At 39.5% G+C, this 23764-nt stretch overlaps 1 protein-coding gene across 3 annotated transcripts; it reads right to left on the bottom strand.

Annotated features, from left to right (window-relative positions):
- Positions 1 to 97: 97 nt before the first annotated feature.
- On the bottom strand, positions 98 to 23764 carry SEC24A (SEC24 homolog A, COPII component). Of its 3 annotated transcripts, XR_008535119.2 has the most exons (25): positions 23618 to 23760; positions 23103 to 23204; positions 18441 to 18965; positions 16885 to 17043; positions 15117 to 15194; positions 14635 to 14801; positions 13859 to 14031; positions 12782 to 12884; positions 11892 to 12018; positions 11424 to 11533; positions 10893 to 11005; positions 10126 to 10244; positions 9432 to 9487; positions 8819 to 9025; positions 8408 to 8528; positions 7698 to 7856; positions 7019 to 7192; positions 6824 to 6934; positions 6304 to 6479; positions 5181 to 5318; positions 4437 to 4541; positions 4205 to 4297; positions 3604 to 3707; positions 2830 to 3197; positions 98 to 2669 (listed from the first exon to the last, which is right to left on the bottom strand). XR_008535119.2 is itself a non-coding variant. In XM_054643034.2 (24 exons), the coding sequence occupies exons 1-24, from the start codon at positions 23664 to 23666 to the stop codon at positions 3083 to 3085; spliced, it is 3384 nt and encodes a 1127-aa protein (XP_054499009.2). In that variant the 5' UTR covers positions 23667 to 23760; the 3' UTR covers positions 98 to 3082. The 3 variants fall into 3 exon arrangements, 2 of the variants coding, with proteins under 2 accessions (XP_054499009.2, XP_054499011.2); XM_054643034.2 differs by having other exon boundaries at positions 98 to 3197; XM_054643036.2 differs by lacking the exon at positions 23103 to 23204 and having other exon boundaries at positions 98 to 3197; positions 23618 to 23764.

Raw genomic sequence — 23764 nt, forward strand, 5'->3', positions numbered from 1 at the left:
CATCTCTGTCAGCTACCTCCTGTGACCAACATGGCATTTATCTCAATTAAATACATTCTTCTACTTTTATTTATAAGAAAAGAGTGATGAACTGGCATGAGTTCTTTCAATTAATTTTATTGAGTAGCCAAATCTGATAAATTAGCACAGATAAAATAAGCATTTGCATGTGTTATAAATGACTTTTTACAGGAATAAAACAGTGAAAATTACAAACTGTAAAAAGGAGGACAAGTAAATCCTGTCTCAAATTCAGAAGGGGGAAGATTTATAACTTCATACTGAAGATCAAATCTTTGAGTTCAGAGAACAAAGATTTAATATTACAATATTATACACTACTTTACAAAATTAAATTTACTTTAAGGATTACATCCATAATAGTAAACAGAACCTTAAAATCACATTTAATGGTCCCTTAACTTAAAAACCATTCTGCATCTTTGATTAAATTGTTAAGAATTAATTCTAAATAAAACTGAATCATTCTAGTTATTGCAACATAGCCTATGTGGACTTAGACTCAAATATATTAATTTAAAAACAATAATGAAAGCAAAGTAAAATGAATGGTAACAATGTTGGCTGAACACTAATGTGTCAAAATAAGAAACAGTTTTAAAAAAAGTGTTTGACTACAAGGAGAGACACACCTTTACCACACATTTACAGTGGTGGAGTTGTGGTGCTGAGATCTAAGTACCAGAACCACTCTTGCCTACTTTAGCAGTCCATCTTCAGTGTCCTCATTTTTCCATTGTATGTAAAAAGCAATCACAGGTAGTGTGTGTGTTCATGTTCCCTGCACTGCCAGTACAGCAGTAGCAGTGAACCAGCAGGCCTTCCCCACTGCAAGGGAATCAATGAACAAAGTTCAATAGAGAATTTCCTCCAAAGTGAAGAGAACTCCCAGAGGGTTCATCTGACTCATTTATCATGTTTTGCTCTGTAAAACTTAGGGACTCAACTTCAAACTTGTCAACTGCCACAAAGAGTGACATCTTCAGCCATTGGTCTGGTGGACATCAAGCAACGAGGCCATCTCTAGTATTTATGGTTCTTAAAAAAAGGGATATAGTAGCAAAATACAGTCATAGTAAGAAACAGACTTTGGGTGGGCTATTTGATGCAAGGATGGTTTTCAATTCAACATCTGAGTGATAATATACCTAAAACACAAGGTTTAGGGCAGAACCTATGCAAGTGCAGAGGTTCCATTTATGATTTCAACGAAGAGACCCCTTTCCCCCTCCCTGGGGAAAAAAAAATAAAAATCAGACTATCAAAATTTAAAAGACACCTCTTCACTATGACTAGAAACTGTGCAATTCTCTGAAAAGCAGTTCAAGTAAATATATTCCTGTTTGCTACAGAGGCAGCAGACAGGGAAGCTTAAATTGGTTCTACAATAATCTTTTCATGCTGTTTTAGGCATTGTTCTGAACTTCAGCTTCTTGTGCTCAAGAACAATCTCTCCCAAGGAACTCCTCCCCTGAAGTGAGGAAAATCCTGACAATCACAAGCAGCTACAGCCTGAAATGGGAGCAAATGTTTACCCAAATGCTGACCCTATTGATATTTGTATCTCCAAACATCCTAAGCACAGTACATTTGACGACTCACAAGTGTTTTACCTCTTCAAGTTATCTGCCCCAGAAAGAAGTTTTGAAAGACCTTTAAGTTTACCATTTCTAAATAAAAAAGCAAACCAAGATTTTTCCATATGCAACAATTCCATGGGCATTGGACTACAGTAACTTAAATACTTTTTACATTGGTAGCTATCAATGACAGCTTAATCTTGAAAACAGAAGAATTATCAATACACCTCTATAAAATTATTTAAATATTTTTTGTATATAAGTTCCTACTTCAAGTCCGATGTCAGTTTTGATCTGTAGCTCTGGCAGGATCTCAGAGTATATTTAAAGCTTTTATTTGGTACACACTGGCCTTGGATCTGGGCTCATTACACAGCTGCAGCATAAAACCCTTTCTTTGAAAACTTCAGGCATGTCTGCAACCATATACAAATCTTCAAATTCAATATAATAATTTTGTTCTTGGAAAAATAATTACCAATTTTCATGTCAGAATATTCAGTGTTGCAGACCAACATTTGGTCTGAAGTGCTGCCAACAAACTTGCTTCAGAAACACACCAGATCTGAGGGGACCAACATTCACTTAAAGTAAACAAGAGCCAAAAGTCTACTGAACATAAACCAAACAAAATCTGAGATAACCTTCCTTGCTCTTCCCCTCCCACACCATTCATAAATAGAAATTAAAACTATTCCTTTTACTGAAGAGAAGCAAAGCTTACAATCTACCTTAGTCTACTTTTGCTGCCAATGACTTTGTAAAATCTGTCTCATGTAGGGCCCACTCTTCCCCACTGTTTTTAAAATTAGAATACTGACTTATTAAAAGCTTCAACAAATTCAGCCACCTTATCCAGGTTAAGCTTACCTTTAGTCCTATTAGCCATAATCCAATCCAAGCACTGGATTCTACACTTCACAAGCATTTGTTCATTTCACAATGAACACTTCTTTCACTGCTACTTTAAGCATTAAGTTGAACATTGAGATGCTCTGTCTGTAATCACTGGATGCACTTAGAAAGAATTTCCCTGCAAATCATGATCAGTATTGTGAGGTTTTATATCTAGCAGCAACAAAAAAAAAGAAGAAAAACAAAAACAAAACAAACAAAAAAAGTTACAGAAATATACATTTTGAACAACAAAGAACTCTTTATTTTACAAAATGTATTTCACCTCTTCAGTATTGCCTTTGTAAATGTACTTCATGCTGCAACTACTTACAGTAAAAACACGATTTGCAGCAAATTAAAGGTGCTCAACCAGTTCCAACAGTTTGATTTTTTTTAAGGTACAATATTATGTAGTTGCACATTTGATTCTCAGATGTGGTCCTTTATTTGCTTTAGTTCGTTGAAATCACAGTGAGAACTTCTCATCAACTGCCTCAGGCCACAGATTTAATGAAGATATTACAAGCACAATCATTCTTTACTGCAAAATCTTTCCTTAAAGAAGTAAGCCAAAGGCTAGTGTTTCATTTATTCACTTGCTGCTGTATATGAAGGAGGAATTCATAGTATGATAAGGCTGATTCTGTTCTGTCTTCAATCATATTTTGCAGAAAACTTGATTTCAATGGACTCTCATCCCTTAAAAACAAAAATATAAGTGTTTGAGTGGAATTAACATTTGTCAGGGCTACCATGCATGAATAAAGTCACAGGTCAAGTGACAAGACATTTCAAAAGCTTAAGGACATATGAAAAGAGGATCTCAAATAGCCTTTAGTAGTGATTAATCCTAATAAGTACTCTTACCAGCATTTACTTAATTTATCTGACATTACCTAAAGATTCTCCTATGACATTTAGTCTTTTATAGTCTTTTGAAATTCTAATTGGAGACAACTCATAAGTCATATCTGTAGTCAAATCTGTCAGGCACAGCACACACTATTGTTAAGAATTCCATTAAGGAAGTTCAGTATATAATATCCAAGTATGTATTATTAACAGGTTGCTGAAGAAGCAAAAAAGACTGTTAAAACCCACTTACTTTATTATATATAGTATAGGAAAGAAAGGTCTCTGTTCTCTCAGCCAAGAAATGAAAGTTCGTGTTCTGATGGATTCTGCCGTTTCGAGTTCTGGGAGATGTGTCTATAAGCCAAAGGGTTTCATTAATACAAATTTTTCAGAAAAACACCAAAAGGAACACTTCAACTAGCCCAACTCATTAGGTATAAAGAACACCCAGACAGATACGTTTTGTGATGTATAGTTTCAGTCTTGTCTTCTTTGAAATAGTCAAGAGCACTAAACTCCTATGAGCTGTCAGAATGGTGATGACTGAGCTGTGATTGATTCCTGTTTTGTTGCAGAAACTAAAAGATTTCCCACTAACTAACCCACTGTGCTCACTATTTGCAAGTGTTCTTAGTCTGCTCCCACAGGTCTGAGAAACTCAGTCATTGTCAGCCTCTTCCTACTGTGTCCTCATGAGAACAAACTCCAAGAGGTAACAGCAATTATTTCTTTCCTTGGATCTGGATCTATACCACTAGAGGGCTAATAGCTGAGTAGTGTATTTTAATTCTCATGCAAATGATATTCTGGCAGCATTGTAGGTATGACTGATGTGCAGAGCAAGCACATACCATATTCTGTGGTATTGAGCCATAATTTGGAACTCCAAGGACTTGGCTGATAAAACCCTGCCCACAGTTCTTCCCAATCCATAGGAACATCACCTGAAAGACACCATCAATAACAACATTAATCCAACCCAAAACACACCTCAGCAGTCCTATACATATTTTGGGTTCTCAGAAAGAGCACACCAAGTAAACTTGGATACTTTTTTAAATCCCCCCCCACCACACAACTTACAGAGCCAGCATCCATAAGATAAGCACCATCCCTACTCAACTTCTCCACTGACAGCTGGAGAAGGGGTGGCTGAGGTATAGTTCTGTCATTTATGTTAAGAGCTCCCTAAAAGAAGGATGAAAAACAGTGGTTCACATCTTGATGCAAAAAACAATAACAGAATGCTAAATAAGAGGAGGATTTATTACACTGAATACTAGAGCTGGACCATTTTTCTCAGTTTCATTCAAGCCATACTTAAAGTGATAATTTACTTTATTAATTAGTAATTTACTAATAAATTTTAATGTTTTATTTAGAGAGGGTGAATGTTAACAAATGTATCTTAGTTAATTAATTCTAGAACTGGAATATCTGATTTGTTATGTACCAAAGACGTGATTTCTAAAATTGTTTGGGGTTTTACAGAAAAATTCCTGGTTCTCAAAACTGCTTGATATTTTTAAATAAAGGAAGCTACAAAGGGACAAAAACCACATTATGATGTCTTTATGTACATATGGTTTTATAGCACAAGATAATGACACAAGGCAAAGGTGAAATAAGTTAGGAAAAAACTTTCCCCATCCATCCATAGAAAGCACAGCTTCTCTCCAGAATTCATCAGTCCACTTCCAAATATGAAACATTACATTTTAGCTGTGCAGCTTCAGATGGAAAACTTGGGAGATTTCTAACACATGTACTTTCACATCACACAGATCTTTGGGATCAAACAGATTATGTAGCAAGGCCAAGACTCACCTCATCTGTGAGAGTATCGACTCTGTACAGACTGGGATGTGTCATGAGCATGAGGTAAACAAGGGGCTGGTTCTTCACCTGACACATGGTAAAGATGCGTTCATCCAAACGTGTGTTTGTCCCAGTTTGAAATGCTTTCTGCAAACAAGCAGGCCTTTAGTTTAACCATTAAAGCAAAGCAAGGTAAGTTGGAAGATAAGACACATTGCCTGCTACTTATTTCTTACTTAAGGTTAAAGATGTACCCAAAGTTTTTTCTCATTGTATTTTACTTCTCCATAGTTCTCTTCAGTTTCACATAGAAATCATACAAGTCTCACTCCCATTTCTGGATTTCAGAATTAACCTTGATCTGGCACCATCAATCCTCTCTTACAGCTGAGATGAAAGCACTTTGAAATACTAACATACACCTCAAAAATGCTACTTGACAAAATTCAAAAGCATAAATACTGGAGCAGTTTACAACTGGCTTCAGTGTACAGAATCTCAGGTCTGTATTAACAAGAAAGAGATAGTCTGGCTTGTTGGGACCAAAAAAGAAAAGCTATAAATCCAAGCAGGACTCACTCCTCCCACCTGACTGGATCAAATGCTTATCAAGCCTTTCACATGAAAAAGCTCAATATGAACATGCTGGTAAATTCCTAACCAAGATGTATGAATCCAAAACTTCTTTTTGAACCAAGAAACCAGTTTGTCCAACACTTAAAGGACTTCTAGTATCAGTTCAGGGAAATTCAATTAAAAAATTCTTACACTGGGCAAATACTGTGAAATGCTCTAAACCTGTTGCAAGAACAGCCAGCCAACTAACTCCCTGTCTGCCGCACTCAGCTCTGTTCTAATCCGCACTGAACTGCTGTGTGGATCTACATTTCCAGAGACACAAAAAATTGAGATTCTTGAGAAAACACTATCAGTGTCCTGTCACATGCTCTTCACTAGTCAGTGTCTTTATTATTTTGCCCTTCCATTGCTTAAAACATTTATACTTTTGGTTTTACGCACACTTCTAAATTCCTGCTTTTGAACGAAATCATTCTCCATCAAAGAACTGTCCTTTTACTTCAGGCTGACCTGCCAAAAATCATCCTTTGCCTGGCTTCCTTTCCCCTCTTACCTGTTTTAAGAGTGCCAGTATGTACAGTGGGAAGAGGCGCAGTGAGAAGGGAGCTGTGAGGCCGGGCTGCTGGATGCTCAGCACGGAGGAGCGATAAGCAGCCAAGGAATCAATCACGGCATTGACCAAGGCATCGCGCGCATCGCTCAGCGTGGCGGAGACGGAGCGGTCCACAGCTGCAAACAGGGCAAGGCTCAAATCAGAGAGTTCCTCCCTTGGCAGGAATGCAGTCACATACATTAACTCCTCTCACTTCATCATATATGCCAATGCAGCTTAAGCTTTTACTACATTCTAGGGAAGTGCTTCAGAAAAAGCTGGGGGCCCACGATGATGCACCAGACTAAGCCTAAGCCCAGGTGATTACACACAGCTCTACTGATCCTTCACCTAAGCCAAGCATTAAAACCAAAACTCTCTTAGGATGAGGGAGAATCTTTTCTGCTAATCCAGAGGATTATTGCTCAGACCTTTAAGGATACAATCCACACATATCCAAACAAGCTCTTAGCACACTCACCCATATTGGCTAAGAGCCCTGTGATGGCCTGCACATCTGCCCCTAGGTACACTTCACTCAGGGTTGTGACAACAGGTAAGCACATGGTGTGCACACGAATTCGCCTTTCACCTGCAAGGAAAGACAACTGTAACCTCCATTCTTGTTTTATGAAGCAACATTACAAATGCCACTGTTGGCTCAATCAAACCTTACCTTTGCTGGAGGTGTAGAGGAGAGCTGACTGAAAAGAAACCACTTGCATATCAGTAAGACTCTCTTCCACTGACATCTGCACAGCGTATCCTGCATCCGGGTTTACATTGGGCAATGACAACAAGTCTGTAGATCGTACAAAGAAGTTCCCGTGGAAAGTATGAATGGAAAGACCTACAAGACAATAATGAATCAGTTTGGGTTTTACAGCTGTGAAATACAAGCACCATATACAGATCTGCCATCAATGTATATGACTGTACTGGAATGCTCCCTCTCAATGAAATACATTGTCTTCAGAAAAGATAAATACTGCAAACTGACAACTCATCCAAAGAATCCACAAAGCCTAGCAGAAAGTGGGAATTAGCAAGGCAAATCAATGCAGAGTAGTAGAAAGTATATAGATTATAAAACTAGTTCCTTGTTGAAATTTCAGGAAAATTTCCAGTTTTGACCATTATAAACTGGAACTTTGATGACAGAAAACACACTGCAAATACAGTCTTAAAAAAAATTGTCTTATCCCTGGTACTGAATTTTACTTTTCTAATCTTTGCCTTTTAATCATTTGAGGTTACAAAATAGCTAGAAGACCAATGAAAACATTCCCAAAGGGCAGCAAACCCCCACTTTCCTCTTCTCCACCCCATAAAAACCTAAGAAGGTGAATTCAGACCTTTGGTGCATCTTATCCTCATGACAGCCTCAAACCCAATTTTCCTAGTTAAATATCGCTTCAGTTCCTTTTGTAACTTCTCCACCTGGACAGGGTTGTGTTTATGGTGGTAGGATTGGTAGTAGTAGACACTACCTGCAGAATACCTTGATATACAACCTGAAACAAAACCAGCATACATTGGAAAGTGCAAACAGCTGCTGCTGCTGTCTTTAAAGTATTAAATTGTTCACACCAGCAAATCACTCAAATACACAGTTACAGACCTGCCTACAGAGAGAGATGTAGCTACAACTGCATATTCTAACATGTGATAAATTTCAGGTGTGAAATAATTTTCCATTGACCTGAAATTGCTGTCACTTGAAAGTTTGGTTAAATAGAAAAAATAATTAAAGTGCTAATAAAACTTGTTAAAGGCAATGACACTGATGGTTAAAAAGGCATAAAAAAGGAAGAAACTATTTCCACTACTTGTATCAGCAGAACAAGGATCCTGACTCACTAAGGGATGACATGAAGATAAGTAGGTTAAATCAGGACTTAAAGATGACATTCTATTCACTGTCACTGCTCAGCAAGGACAAGTTTGTATCTTGACACACTAGATTAATTCAAATCAGGTACATCTACTAAATATTAATGTAGATTCTATGCATTTGCTCAAAATACAAGAGTTACATGCCCCAAAAGAGCTTTATATGACTTACCTAGAGAAGCCAAGTCAGAATATTGCCCACTAAGAAGAAATAAATCCACTGCAACCTGTTGACCTGAGCAGTCCAAGGCCAACTTCTTGTAAAAATCAGTCGATGGTGTCAGATGTATATCCTGTTAACACAGTGGAGTATTACAAAACACAAAGGAAATTCAAATTGATTAATACATTTATTGCCTACTTTCAGGGACACAATCATTCTCCATCATTGATTAAAAATATTTTATTTTTAAAAATCAGGTAATTGACTTGTGTTTATATTGCTTGGCTTTTCTTTTGGTTTTTTCACCTTCTTTAAAAGAAGCAAGACAAGCAGAAAATTAACCCAGAAGAGGAAATCCCAGAACCACCTACACACACAGAACAGAGCTGTTAATACTCCCAACCTTTTTTCTTTCCTAACCTTTGCTGTTGCTCTTTGGTTTGGCTCCTCTCGTGACTTTAGTGCTCCCATTCCCAGAGATGGGAGCTGTGTCTGGAAGACAGTGATTCTACCTCCAGTGGGGGACATCAGCTTAAAGGCAGCCTGTAATGCAGGCCCCAGAGCACTCTGAGTTTCCAGGGACTTGGTAAACATCTGTGGCAATGTCTTCAGCAGATCTTGAATTAGCTACAAGTGAGAAAACTGTATTAGGCCTATGAGTCTTCAAGGTTTTCTATTTTATAGCCAAATATTGGCTGTTGGGTCTCTCTCTCTCTACATATATATGTGTATATATACACACACACGCACATATATACTTGAACTTGTTCAAATACTTGAACACAACCAAGTATTAACACTTCTAATATTAAAGTAGTAAAGAGAAAGTCCTAGAAAAATTGAAGCACTGTCTTGTTTCAGGTTGGCAAGAACTTACAGTGACATAGATAAAAGACCTCTTTTTTTTTTTTTGCCTCAAACCTGGCATTTGAACAGCTGGTGTTAATGAGCATTAATTAATCAAAAAAATTACCAAACATATCCCCAATTATGTAAATGTCACTATTTATGTAAGAAAGTCCTTGCTTCTTACCTCTTTATTTTCATTCAAATTTACTAATAAGTTTTCTGGCATTGGTATAAATACATCTGAAAGGGAAAAAATATTTGAGTTATCTTTTAAAAACACGTCAAGCTTTCCCTGACTTTATTTGCCAACCATCATACTTATTGGAAAAAAATACACAGTATCAGTGTATTAACCCATGTAAACATAATTATGTGGATTTTTTTTTCATAAGCATTCCTGTGGCTAGAATTCCATGGTGGAGCAGCAATCAACAGGCATGAAGGATAATCAAGACTATTAAATAAAATCACATAGCAAATATTTCCAATGTTCATTCTACCCTGCCCAATAATACCCAGTAAAAGGTGATTTGAAACAAAAGGCAGAAGGACAAGCACTAAGCACCAGCCACAAGAAAATCTACAGAAAGGTATTTAACATCAGTGTTTGGGATTTCAAGAGGAATCTAGAGATCTGTACAAATTAAACTAGAAGGTAGGAAAGCTGTCTTCATGTTTGAAGTCATGAGCAGCCACAGCATTGCTCAGACATCAGGGAGATGTCTTCATAAACAAACTCACACATATGGTACTTCTAAAGGCATTACTAGAGAGACTAATGGTGTGATCCAGAAACTCCCACCAGATATTTATTTTTAAAGGCTGTCATAACCAGAAGTCACTAATAGGTACTGATCACAAAAATTATTTTTGCATACCTTCAATATCTGAAACTATAAGCATCTGAGGCTGAGAGAGACCTTCCTGAAGACTGTAGAAATGGATTGTGCTGTCAAATGTTATGAAGCCTATTTTTGTTCTAGTGTTCCCAGGAAGCCTGAAAATGAGACATATGGTGTTCAACAAGATACAATTTCATTTCTGCAGGCTTTTTTTTTTTAACATCCACTGCATCTCTCAGTGGTTGTTACCAAGCAGTTAGCTTAACAGCTAGACAGCAAGAGCTTCACTAAGTAATTTTGGAAAGAACAAAAAACCACAACAAAAAAGGAGCTCATGGTAGAGTCACCTGGCAGGCAGGTGAAAACCTTTTAAGAGGGTAATCAGAAGTGGAAGAAAAGGAATAAATAAACTGCAAAATCCCAATTACTGTTTATATAAGTTCAAACAGTATGCATTTTATGAGAAGGTTATTAGATGTATGACTCTTCTCAGCAAATACTTATCTAAATTTCAGCTTTTAAAAAATACTGTTCAAAAGATAAACATGATGCTTACATTCTTTTGGGGATTTATGAAGCTTATAGGAAAGAGTCAGACTGAAAATCATGTCTCAAAATTACCTTTTATACTGGTGTACCTGTGATGGGAAAAAGACTACAGCTTTATGGCACATTTTAACACTGGCCATTGTTTGCCCACACTAGAAAATTGTCTTCCACACAGAAAGGACTGGCATGTTGGTGTCTACCACAGGTTTCTTAAGACAAATGAAAATTGGAGATTTAAAGAAAAAAGTACTTACGAGTCCAGATTGTCTAACAAGGTCTGGCAGACTGTGTTCAAGTATCCTGTCTCGATTGCATTGTGGGACACATCAAACACAAAGAGGTACACGGGGGGCTGGGGTGGGCGCAGCTGAGCAAAGAAAAGATCACCTTTAATCCTCAAATAGCATTTGGTACATTGGCTTTATTCATTCTATTGCAAGTTTAAACTGCTAAAACAGCACACAGATGATAGCTAAAATTTCTGAATGCATTTGCCTCTTATTTGGTAATACCAGAATTCTAGTTTTCTTCCAAAGATACTACATATTCCAAATACAGAGTACCTACACATTCCAAATACAGAATACCTACACATTCCAAATACAGAACAACTTTTACATCATACATGTTTAAAAGTGAACTCTCTGAGGTCCTCCCCATGAGTTCTCAGATACACTCCTTAAGGCAACAGCTACTAAATTGGCAAGTATCCTCTGAAACAAAACTTTCTCTGACATCCCTCTGAAAATAAAACAAAGGGAGAGAATAAGTAAATAAAGCCTTACCATGTATTCAGATGGAGCCATAAACTCAATAGTAGCATTCTGGACTTCAGGTCTTTTATGAGGTTCTCCATAAACTCTTGTCACAGGATTATAGAGGAATTCTTCAGGAACTATGCAGATAAGTTTATATATTAGTATTTCACACTAGTATTGGCTATGCTGCATTTTAAAACAAATATATCAACTCTTTTGTGGCAACACATGGAGAACTACACCAGGCAGTGGAGCTCTTACACCTGTGCAAGGGTATTGTGAGGGACTACTTGGGCTCATCATGTTTCTTTAGGGACACCACTGGCACTGGGAAACATTTCTCATGACCCCCAGGATGACTGACAACAATCCCCCTGCTGATGTGGCCAACAACACTCCAGTCTCAAAGGCCAAGGTTAATTGCAGCACTTAAGGTGCTGCAAGGTTAATTGGAAAAGGTTAACTGCAGCACTTTCAAGCACATCTAAAACTTACCATCATTGACTCTATAGCACAAATTGCATTTCCACCTCCTCTGGTCTAGGAAGCTGACAAAGGGGTTGATGTACGTCCGGCAGGAACGGCATCTCACAATAATGCTGGAAGTGACCACTGGCAATTGCTGGAAAAGAAAAGCTTCCTGTTTTAAAGCATCCTCACCCTGCAGCTGCTCATCTGTGGTAACACCACCCACACTGAGCTGCCTAGTGAGGCAAAGCATCCTTGTTGAAAGAAGGAGTACTTCTGCATCCTCACAGCATCACTGCAATTCCTTAGTAAGACAGGTAGGAACTGAGCTTTAACATATTTAACTGTGTAGATTCCCTTTCCAAGCCTCTAAATTCTTGAATTTTACACTGATGGTTTAAGATCAAGTCCTGCACCAAAAAGCAGGGGGGAAAAAGCCCACATCTTTGAAAAATCAACTGAAGTGAGAAAAAACCCCAGTGTTTAAGAAAGACACTGCTAAATTCAAAGTCTTCTGGCTATGACATCCAAATCCCTTCAACTTTGTCAAGTCTTGAATTTAGAATTAGTACTAGGTTTGAAATTAATAACTACAAGTGATACGAGACAACCTGGAATTTAGGTGTTGTCTTCCATCACAGTCCAAATTCTGTGCTGCCTTTAAGCTTTTGGTTTTTTAAGGTTTGGGAGGCTTTCTTTTTTATTAAGAAGTGAGACCTGAAGGTTTAAATATAGTAGGGAAAAATAATTGAGAAAAATTACAGCAATCTGTATGGAATAAGGAAATGTCAGTTACTATGGTAATTCTTCTGGGCCAAGATACCTGCCCTTGTTTTATAATTCATTGTCCATTGACTGGAGTCTAGTAAAGGCATAGTTGATATTTCAGCATGTAAAGTTTTGAACATTTCTCATACCGATAAGTCTTTGAAAGGATGAAGCAGGAGCCCCAAAGGAAGTTTGGCTTTATTCAATAAGGCCTGAGTTTGAGGAATGTTAGTCAGGGTACAGCGGAACAACCTACATGGATGACAAAGGGTTATTTTCAGAGGCTTTCAAATAAATTATGATTTCAGTAGTACAGTATATTTTTCTAGAGCTGCTAATGGTGAATTTCTGTTTCCAGATGAAAGATCTCTATCTCTGTCAAATTATTTTGTTTCTGCACTTGACCCACAGTACATACTTTGAGTTCTTACTTGATACAAATGCTCTTTACATAGAACTCAGTGTCATTTTAGTCACTCAAGTCAAAGTTAAGCCTAACAACATTCAAAGTTGCACCAAATCTTTATATATTAAATGTTACTTTGGAATAAATCAGAACCAGCAATGTTTAAAAGGTGGTTTTAAAAACATAGTAACTAAATACAATCCCACAATCATTTTCTGAGTCTTGAGCACTCAGCAGCTTCCACAAGGTGCAGATGTATGTGGCAGTTTTGCAAATCCTGTCCAGCTTGTTTGCATGAACGTCACAAAGGCGCTGTTATTTCCTTTATCTACCATAAAATATTTGCAAAGCAGAAGTCCCTGGCTATTCACAGTTTGGTGGGTCTCCTCAGAGAGAATAACTGATTAACCAACTGCCAGTCTCTTGTTTGAAATTTCATTTACTCCATTGTTTTAAGTGGTTACTTTTCAATACAGAGGTCACCCATGTTTCTTCAGGCACAATCTTTTTGGTGTACCTCACCTGACTGAATTAACTGTTATTTTATATCTTCTCATCCATACTCACTGCCAGGCATAAAACTTTTACACTGTACCTATCTATAGCTGCCTTGTTAACTAATTTTTTCTCATCCTTTCTACAAAGATGATTTTCCCCTCTTCAAAGTTAAACCCACTTACTGCCTTTATTGTAACAGTGAAACCCATTTTCAATATTTTCTACTCATAAAATTAAGAAAATATATTGTGAAATTATGTTTATAAGCAGGAATTTACATTTCTATCTATTTTGATGTATTATAGCAAATGCATAATCTTACTCAGGATTGCAGTTGAGCTTCTGGATGTCTTCATGCAAGTTGGGGACAGGAGCCTTCAAAAGGGTGGTAGGAAGAATATTTCTTTCTTGAAGAAGATTCACAGGTCTTAACCCTTCCTGCTGTAGACTCAGGCCAGCCATTGATGCAGTTAAGTGATTAGTGCCCAGGGTAGGCTAGAGACAAATCAAATTTCAGAAACTAGCACCAACTATTTGGATGAAACCCATAGTCTGTTTAAAACCACATCTATATCCCTTCCAGTTTGTTTTGCTCATGTACTAACTGCCATTGTATCAATATATTTAGAAAAGCTGGTTGTCACATGAACTTGACTTATGTATGTAACCATAACAGAGAAAAAAAGCATAAATTGCCTATAAAACTCTTGAAATACAGAGGCTCAGCTGGTGAAAGTGTTGGTCAGTTCACTTTGAAAGTTCAGGGAAAGAAAAACCAAACACTTCAGCTAACAATAACAAAGCCACTGAAGAGAAACATGCCAAAAGCAGCTGAAAGTTTCAAAGGAAACATCCTGAACAGATCTGAGGGTGGGACACTTCATAAAGAGCTGGAACACAGCTTTTCCAAACTGGTACCAAGGCACAGGCAAAAGCATTGATTCTGGGCCATGTCTGTCCTCTTGAACAAATGGTGCCCAAATAGGGAACAAAAGCAGCAGCATCCTAGGGATGCACAACACCTACCAACCATCACTTTTCTTTACCCACACACCCCCACCAGAGGAAGTACTGAGACAGAAACCAGACAGCCTTTACCTGCTGGAAATGTTTTGATCCATCTGGATATTGCAAAGCAGCTGCATTCATTCCTGGGGCTCCAGGTGGAGAAGCATGTTGGTAGCCTGGAGGTAAGGCAGGGTAAGAATACCCAACACTTCTATTCATCTTAAGATTTGGGGCTGCAGGAGAATGGTGTGGAGTTGCTGGAAGCAGAGCAGACAGACACTTAATTGCTGAAGAACTGTTTCTTACTTGAGGCATTAGTACAACAGGAGAGCTGCCTGTTTAGTTTCTAAGTCTGAAAAATACAGCTGCTGTCAACTTTGCAAAGAGCTCTCTCATACTTATATCACAGGCTAACACATGCTAATTGTCAATGCTTCAAATTTCACATTTAGCTTCAAGACAGCCATTGAACCAAGTACAGATGTTTGTACACAAATGCTTAAACTTCTGTCTTTCCCAAACTCTTACAAGTTCCATAATAATAACTAGCATTTTTACTCCCAAAGCCTTACCCATGAGGCCACCACCTTCAATTGCATCATAGCTGTTTTGCACTACAGATCCATCACTGGCAGCAGATCTGGCATCACCTTTAAAGAAAAACAACCACAGGAAAAATTTGCACAAGTTATGAATAAGTTTTAATGAGGTAACTGCAAAAAATATCCTACCTGCTGGATGAATATTAAGATAAGCATAGTTTGAGTCTACTTTGGTTTTGACCATGGATGAAACTGAATTAAATATACTTTGTCCTCTTTCTCACACACATTTCCCTTGCAGATGTGATCTCAACAAAGGACATTCATAAAACATCACTTTTTTTATTTTTTTTTAAAGGAAAACCAAAGTCCCTACACTTCTGGTTGAATAATCTTTTATGACTCCTTCCAATTAGGAATTTGCCATAGCTTCCAAGCCAAAATGCAGCAAAGGGTCAGGGGATGCTCCCTCCTCAGCAGAGGAAGTTTCTTTAGGCTAGCTGTAGTTTTCCAAGTAACCTGTAGTTTAGGTTTCCTTAGTAACCTTCAGCTTAACCCTGAAGAACTTTTTCCCCTGATAATTCACAGAAACACCAAATTCCCTACACTTACACATTTAGTTCACTACTGCTCACCAAACAGCAACAGCTCTGACACAGTCATATATCAGTCAAGACAGAAATTCAATATAAGATAAGAAAAACCTTGAGACTCAGAGAGTGCTCCCAAAGGACAGTTTTTGGTAAGCCAAGTATGTCTAAATATACTAACACAACTATATATTGCTAAGGACAAGTAGGTACTCTATTTTTATTATCATTTTTTATTAAAATATCCAAAGATGACCCAAAAAAAGGAACTTACATTACACTGAATCTTCCTAGCAGCAATCAACCTGCTTCATAGACTAAATATTTTTATCTCTCCAGGGCTCTGGAAATGTTTCTTTTCACGATGAAGAAAATATTTTCTAAGCAAAAGCTGTTTCTAATGCATTTAATACATTCCAAACAAAGTTAAATCTGAAAATACTATTCTTGTGCTCACAGAGCTACCACACATGAGAAACTGTCAATCTGAACATGCAGGGAACCAACAGCTTTGACAGAACTGTGTATGTAAAAATAAAGCTGCCAACTCACACATGGCCCCATCTAGCATGGGCACTAAATGCCAAACAACTGGAGTCTGTCTGATACAGAGCCCTGAGGAGTTCCTAAACAATGGCATATTTGTGCAGGGCCCACAGGAGAGACACTCAGCCAGGTGTCTGTCTTCAACAGCTGACACTTCACAGCCTCTAGTAACTTCCTTCAGCAAGCTAACAAATGCAAGATGTGCATTTCAGTGATTTTACACAGAGAAGAATTAGGTACAGCTACATAAATAGCAAAGAATTGCAAGGTCCACATTTTATCTCTCCCTGTAGAATGAACAATACAGGGAGTCAAACATGGATTTCCGTACTAACAGCAGACAGGGATGCAGAGAAATGAGATCCTATCACTTTACAACACTCAAAATGAAAAAAGCAATGCCAACTACAGCAGACATGGCCATGGTCATTTCACTTGGAAATCTATTTTCAACTGTTAATTTCTTAAATTTTATGTCTGTTTACAAGAATTTTTCTTCTTTCCAGGTCCTTACTTACTCTTTTCAGATTAAAATACTAGCTGTATCAGTATCAATTTTACAATTTGAGTTTCTAATAGAACAACGTGCTTGACTTTAAAGGTTGCATATTACAGCAAGTTCCAGTGTTTGAATTCAACATAAAGAGCAAATTATTTCTTACCTTCTTGGTTTACAGCTGATTGCAGCATAGACTGTGCACTAGGTGGTCCTGCTACTGCTGCTGGTGGCCTAGGGGGACCACCAACTGGTGGAGGTCCTAAAGGTGGCCTTGGAGGGTGGAGGGGAGTTAAAGGCTGAGTCACTGGAGGAGGTGCAGATCCTATAAAGAGATTGACTTTTAGGAGGAGTTTAACCCAGCTGAAAAAATCACAAAACTTTTGCACAGATTGAATTCTAAATGTTTTTGTTATGCAGAGGATGAATGGCATGAGATACATAAATCCTAACATGTGGGTAGAAGGTCTCAACTTCAAGTTCATTTCTCATTCCAGGTTCCTGCATTTATTGATCTCTTTCAGCTTTTTGTTGCTATTGTTGGAAAGAATTCCAAGATGTACAAAAAATATCCCAATGCTATAACCAAGTCTGGAACAATCACCAAGCAAGTTTAATTAAAAGTGATCATTGCTATACAAAAAAAAAAAAAAAAAAAAAAAACAGGGAAATGGCTCAGGAGGATTGAATGGATATTCAAAAATTCAAAAATTACTTATTCCAAACACTTCGTCTCATTTCATGTGCCACTTTCCAAAATTTCTCTGCATTTTCCTCACTAATTCCAAACTACTAACTGCTTATTCCAATTAAGTGCCAGAAACAGTTTAATAAATTCTGCAAGCTTAAGACATTTTGAACAGCATAAGAAAATTAGGCAGGCATATAACAAAAAAACTAGCATAAATAAAAATCTCTAATGAGGCTAAAAGTGCTTAACAAGAAAAATTATTTGCTTTTACATGAAAATATTTCTGTACATAAGTCCTGTTTGCATGCTTAGTGAGAAAAAAACTAACAACGTACAGCAGTTTGGCAAAGAGAAACTTGAGTATTAACTGTGTTTCCATAATAATCACAAGTTGCACAATAGAGCTATTTTGTATTAGAAAAGCTTTTACCATTGCATATAACAGCAGTAAAGCAGTAGGAGCAGAGTCTCCTACTTTTAGAGTACTTTTTGAAGATTGACAATTATCATTAAATGTGAAAATTACAAGTTTGGGGGAAGGAAGCTTTCCATTGAACTGACCTCTATTTCAACAGCACAGAATGCTTTTCAGTTTCCAGGCTGTGCTCCAGTTATTTGAATCAACCTGACAGGCTCTTCAGAAAATTACCTGAATCAAGTGGTTACTGCCCATGCTCACTAAACAGAGCTAGTTTTCAATGGTGAAGTCCTGGACTGAAAGATACTAATGCTTCATGGGTTACCCCAGGAAATGGTCTAGATCACAGAAACAGCATCACCCACACACAGCATCCCAAAACAATGGGACACCATTCAGGAGTTATCTGCTCCAGCCAGCTGAAACACCCACCCTAGGCACAGAACTTTCATTTCTAACCCAAAGAAAGCATCCAGGTATTTCTGATGGGTGTATCTGCTTTAACAATCTTCCACAAGCAGTCACTGTCACTGCAGTCAGTTCTATACTCATTGTGTTAAAAGGTGAAATATGAAAAACATACATTGGAAGAATACCACAAAGTTCTGATTACCTGGCTTCATGTAGCTGTTCTGCAGTGGAGGAGCCCCTGGAGAAGCAGCATATTGATAACTCCCTGCAGGATTTGTACTTCCTGGTAATGATGATGATGGAGGCTGAGCTGCCCCTGTCCCAGGCACAGGAGCCAAATGGCTTGTTTGAGCCCCAAGGGGCTGGCTCCCAGGGCTCTGGCTGAACTGCCAGTTTGAAAGCACCGCTGGGCTGGCTCCAGCAGGAAAGCTCCCAGCACATGATACAGCAGCTGAGTTCTGTAATGCAGGTGGCAGCACTTGTGGAACAGGACCTGGCTGTTGCACTGGTGACCCAGAGAAAGCTGCCACTGGTGGTCTATTGAGAGTCTGGCCAGGTCCTTGGAAGTTGTTTAATTGAGAAACATTCTGAGAGCCACTATAGCTGTACTGTCCAGAAGACTGATGTGGAGGAACCTTTGCTGGCATCTGATGGGAGTAGGATCCTGGAACTGCAGGGCTGTATCCCTGGCCATCTGGGGAATGCATCAGCTGATTCTGAACAGGGCCTGGAATAAAAAAAAAAAACTACACTCTTCAGGAAGTCAGTGTTGTGTATCACATCTGAAAATAAAAGATGTTCCTGTGAATGTCTTTCCTTAGGATTTTATTAGTCTCCAAGCCATTTTTAACTTAAACCATTAGGTGTGACAGAAGTACTACTGCAAGGGACATGAATTCAGCAGTATTTTTTTGCTATTAACACTTAAATCTTTGTTTTGTTTTACAGTAACCTTGAAACCACTAAGCATCCCAGTACCATCAATGCTCCTGGACTGAAACAGACAGGATCCCATCCAGTCCTCAGAAACCCCCAAAAGCAAGCTGCCCACAGAGGAGCACAGCCCCACAGCACTGGCAGCAGCACACAGGAGCAGACTGAAAGTGGAAGATCCATTACGTAAGAACTCCATTTCACACCATGGCTGACACCAGCCTACACGTCAGCTTACCACAATGACACTGCCAGCCAAGTGCCACCATAGGTCACCACACTGCTTCTCAAGTGACTGAGTTAATCTATGAAAGTTTCTGCAGTTAATTTTAGTATGAGAACTATTAGTACACATACAGCTCGTGTGAGTGGCCAGCTGGTCACCAACACAGAACGAAGGGTAAGTTTATCATAAAATAATTCACCAGTCAGGAAAAAAATACTTGACAGGTTGATGATGCTCTTTATGCATATGTTGGTTGGTATACATGAAGTAAGTTTAACTTATTTGAAGAAAAAAAATTGAAAAAAAAAGGTTAATAACTCTCCAAAGGGTAAACAACACATCAGATTTCTGCTTTACAGAGGAACAGGCTGACAGAATCCCATGGGATTTCCAGTGCAGTAAGAGCTCCATCAAGAAAGGTACTACTACAGATTGTTCATACTATTGCCACAAAATGGACCTGCTATAGAGAGACTATCAATTTTCAAGCGAAATCCTTCTGAGCAGAACAGACCAGATGCTGCAGGCCACAGCCAGCTGTGACTCCTTCACAACTACCAGAACACTTTCCAGTGTTGTATCATTCAGTTCAGCCAGTCACTTTGTGGCTCTCCTCATCCTCTAAAAACACAGCTTAGATACTGGAGACATTCCACACACACAGTTACAAATTAAAAAAAGATGGCTGGTTATTAGAATGTAATGTTTGAATTCGGAAAGGTGAGCAAATTCATATTTCCAAGTTAAAGTAACTCACACATTTCTGACAATAAATTAAGCTAAATGCAGAATACATTGAAATTCTTAGTTAGGACAAACCCTGCACTGATCATTCTAGAAAACCTTAGGCTCTGGGTGACACGCAGCTGTTAATTCACCAAATATTGCACAGGTCCATATAACTACTACAGTGCCAGTGATCTCATCCTCACCACCTCTTCTCTGTGCATAAAAGGTACACACCATATTATTCTCCAACCATTAATTTCAACCTGTAATTTATCATTCAGTTAGGAAATCCAGTTATACCCTACTGTCCTTACAAAGCTGCTCATAGATGTTAGCAATTAATAATTCTCTAAAATCAAGGGTGTTTAAAGAAAAGCTCACCAAGATGAAAATGCTTACAGTAACCTTCAAAAACTACCCTGCAGTTATCAGATGGGTTTCCAACAATTGATTTACAAACCCTATTGCAATTAAACATGATAACTTTAAAAATTATGAATTCTTATCAAACCTTCTGACTGCATCCACACAAACACTGATAAAACATCATCACTATAAACTGCAGGAAAAATACAGAACAAATACAAATTGATTTAATAACTTGATTTTTCACCTCAGGGCATGACTCTATCCCAGGCAGAAATCAGAGTATTTGGATTGCTCTCTTATGCACTGTTTTCTCTGCTTGAGGATAAAACAGTGGAAGTGAGGTGATATCAAAAACTGACCTACTTGATATTTTCTATGGCACTTTATGCGAAACTATAAATGTTCCAACTTCAATTTTTATTTTCAAAGTCAGAAGCACAATGAAAAGTCTTGACATCCTCATGTAATAGTTCATGTTTCCAAGACAAGTCTGCACTAAGCTGCCAAAAAAAGCTATAGAAATAGCACTAAGGGACAAAATACCTTTACACAGAGTTTCACAGTGCACAAAAACTTTTCGGGACTCGCTGCTTGGTTGCAGCCAGATACCCATCTTGACCCAACCTCTTCACTGAGACCCATCAAGGAGTATCTAGGCTGTCCAGCTTTCCCCAAATGCTGCTGGTTTTCTGTGAGGCCAGAAATAAACAAGGAATTCTGTGGACTGAAGAGCTACTTCACCTGTACAGCAGCAAAACAGCCAACACTTGGAGACTACAGAAATTTATTAGTAATAGAAGAAAGGCCACCTATTTTTAATAGCAAAAGTCTCCTCTGCAACAACACAAGGCCATTTAATGTTTCTGAGAGATCAGGAATAGCACCAGAATATGTATGAAGGTTGCTTGATGGTTTTATAAAATAGTCAAAGTACTAATGTGGACAGCCAGGATCGGAGTTGTATTTTCTGCCACACAGAATTTCACTGTCCCCTACTCCAAGCCAGTTACTCAGCACATCACTTTTGCCAGCCACAAGTTCTCCAAGCTCCAAGGAGATGCAAAGATAAACACCCTGAAAAGTTACATCCCAACAGATGTTGTGGAATCAGTCACCACCACTGTCCACTTCTCTGAGTCTGACCCACTGGATTCCAAACCCAACAGCTCCTAAAGCACCTCATGACATCAAAGTACCATGCTAAGGTATCACATGAGAAGAGCAAAACATTCTAAAAGAATTGTTTCTCCCTCTTGCTTGCACTTCAGATCTTTTAACTGGAAAGCAAATTAGACACCTGCAATTAAATGAGTACAGAATATTGGTCCTATTAAAAGACAAACAGAAATGAAGGAGAGGAAGGTTGTTGCTAAGCAACCCAAAGCTCTGTGCTAAACAATTTCCCGGGCAGCACACGGTGCTGCTGTGACAATTTACTGCCTTAGTGGACTTGCAAGCTCAGGGAGTTGCTCAGGGACCTGCAAACACTTCAGCAAGCAACAAGTTGCAAGGCAGGGCTGACAGCTGTAGAACAATTTATCATCCTGCTGACAGTCTTCTTTCCTCACAGACCACTGTAAGCACCACCACAGCACTCAGTACCCTCAAAACTGTTTTATAAAGCTTTGGTGTCAGTATAAAGGGCAAGGATCACAGCATCCTCTCAACATACATTTTAAACAATGCTATGAACAGTCCATGCTTGAACAATTTGATTTATTTCAAAGGCCAGCAACCCAAGCCTTATCTCTAACATACCATAACAACTGTTTAATTTGCATAACTCTACATTTCAGTTCTTTATTTTTCATACACCTGACAGCTGAACAGCCTGAAATTCCTCTTTCTCGGCTGCCTCTCCATAACTTCCATTATGTGCTTAATCTGACACTAGGGAAATGAGCAAACATAAAGCAAAGCCAGTCTGTAAATCATCCCACTCAGTTACTCCATTAGCTAACATTCCCTTTGTACAGCCTCTGCTCAGACCATAAGCTCTCCAGGACAGAGCCTCTCTCTCCACATTATATTCATACTCTTCCCACTCCCTTGACCCTAGAAGCAGCTACACAGTTAATTGCAAATTGTCGTTTTGCTGATGACTTTGAAGAAAAGCAATAAACACACTGTGCAGGAGGAGGGGGAAGAAAAATCAAAAGATCTCATTATAACTGAACTGCTTATGATGCAGCACAGCTACTGAAACACACAAGTGTGTAATTAAGGCAGCAAATGCAGAGGATGTGTATATGAAATCAGGAGACACTTCCATCAGCACAGATTTGCACACATGCCACGAAAACAGACACAGAGACAAGGCTGGCCCTGAATTTTTTATTCCTACATTAAAACACCGGCTAGTAAGCTCAGTTTCACCTTCAATATCTCGTTGTAAAGAAATACATTTTGAGGGGAAGAAAGTAATGAAGACTTTCCCAGTTGGCAGCACACAGAACCAGATAATGTCGGCTTTACGGGAATGACAAGATAAGAAAGCCCCGCAGCGCCGCGGGCTGAGCTCAGCGATAACCACAGTGCCACATGTACAGCCCCGTTCCAAAGGGTCAAACCTCGGCTGTGTCACCCGTGTCACCGACAGGGACCCACCCGGGCTGAGGGACGGTCCGGGCCAGCCCGTGCAGCACGGACAGGGGCTCTCTGCAAGGCGCTGTCGTTCACACCGACAGACAGATGTACTCTGGGATACTTCTGCCATTAAAATAAATCAGAATGAAGCTTTATTGTGCCTGATGAGCCGCTCTGTGCTTTCCTCAGTGACACTTGGGGCAGGGCCCGGTCTGACAGCAGCTCGCCCCCGCTCCCACCGGCGCAGGCCGCCCCGGGGTCCCGGCAGTGCCGGCTCCGCCGCCGCACCGTTCCTGCTGTCCGCCCCAGTTCAGCCCGGCCGCGGCTGCCCGGGCTGCCCCGCCGAGCTCAGCCGGATGTGACCCAGCACCCGTCCCCAGAACCCCCTCCCCACGCTCTGCCCGCGGGCACCGGCCCCGGCCTCCGCTGCCCCGGGGAGAAGGGCGGCCTGGGCCTGGGGGAAGCGCCCCGCGGCGGGAGCCGTGCCCGCCAGGCCCTATCCCGCGCCGAGCCCCGCGAGCCCGCCCCGCACTCACCGTTACTGTAGGGCTGCTGGCCGGCGGGGGCCCCGGCGGGCTGGGCCATGGCTCAGCCGGCTGCGCTCGGTGCCGCCCGTGTGGCGGCGCCGGCCCGGGCGGGGGGGACGGACCCACCGGAACTGCCGGGCGGCGCGCGCAGCCGCA

This window comes from Agelaius phoeniceus, chromosome 15 (assembly GCF_051311805.1).
Source record: "Agelaius phoeniceus isolate bAgePho1 chromosome 15, bAgePho1.hap1, whole genome shotgun sequence".
Classification (NCBI taxonomy): Eukaryota; Metazoa; Chordata; class Aves; order Passeriformes; family Icteridae; genus Agelaius; species Agelaius phoeniceus.

What these genes read in the sequence shown, in the direction of transcription:
- SEC24A (XM_054643034.2), bottom strand. Translation starts at nt 23,666, where the DNA reads ATGGCCCAGCCCGCCGGGGCCCCCGCCGGCCAGCAGCCCTACAGTAAC. An exon ending in CGGACCGTCCCTCAGCCCGG is followed by an intron (nt 18,966 to 23,102) that starts GTGGGTCCCTGT and finishes TTTTTATTCCAG; the next exon opens with GCCCTGTTCAGAATCAGCTG. An exon ending in TTCTGACTTGGCTTCTCTAG is followed by an intron (nt 7,857 to 8,407) that starts GTAAGTCATATA and finishes GTTTTGTTTCAG; the next exon opens with GTTGTATATCAAGGTATTCT.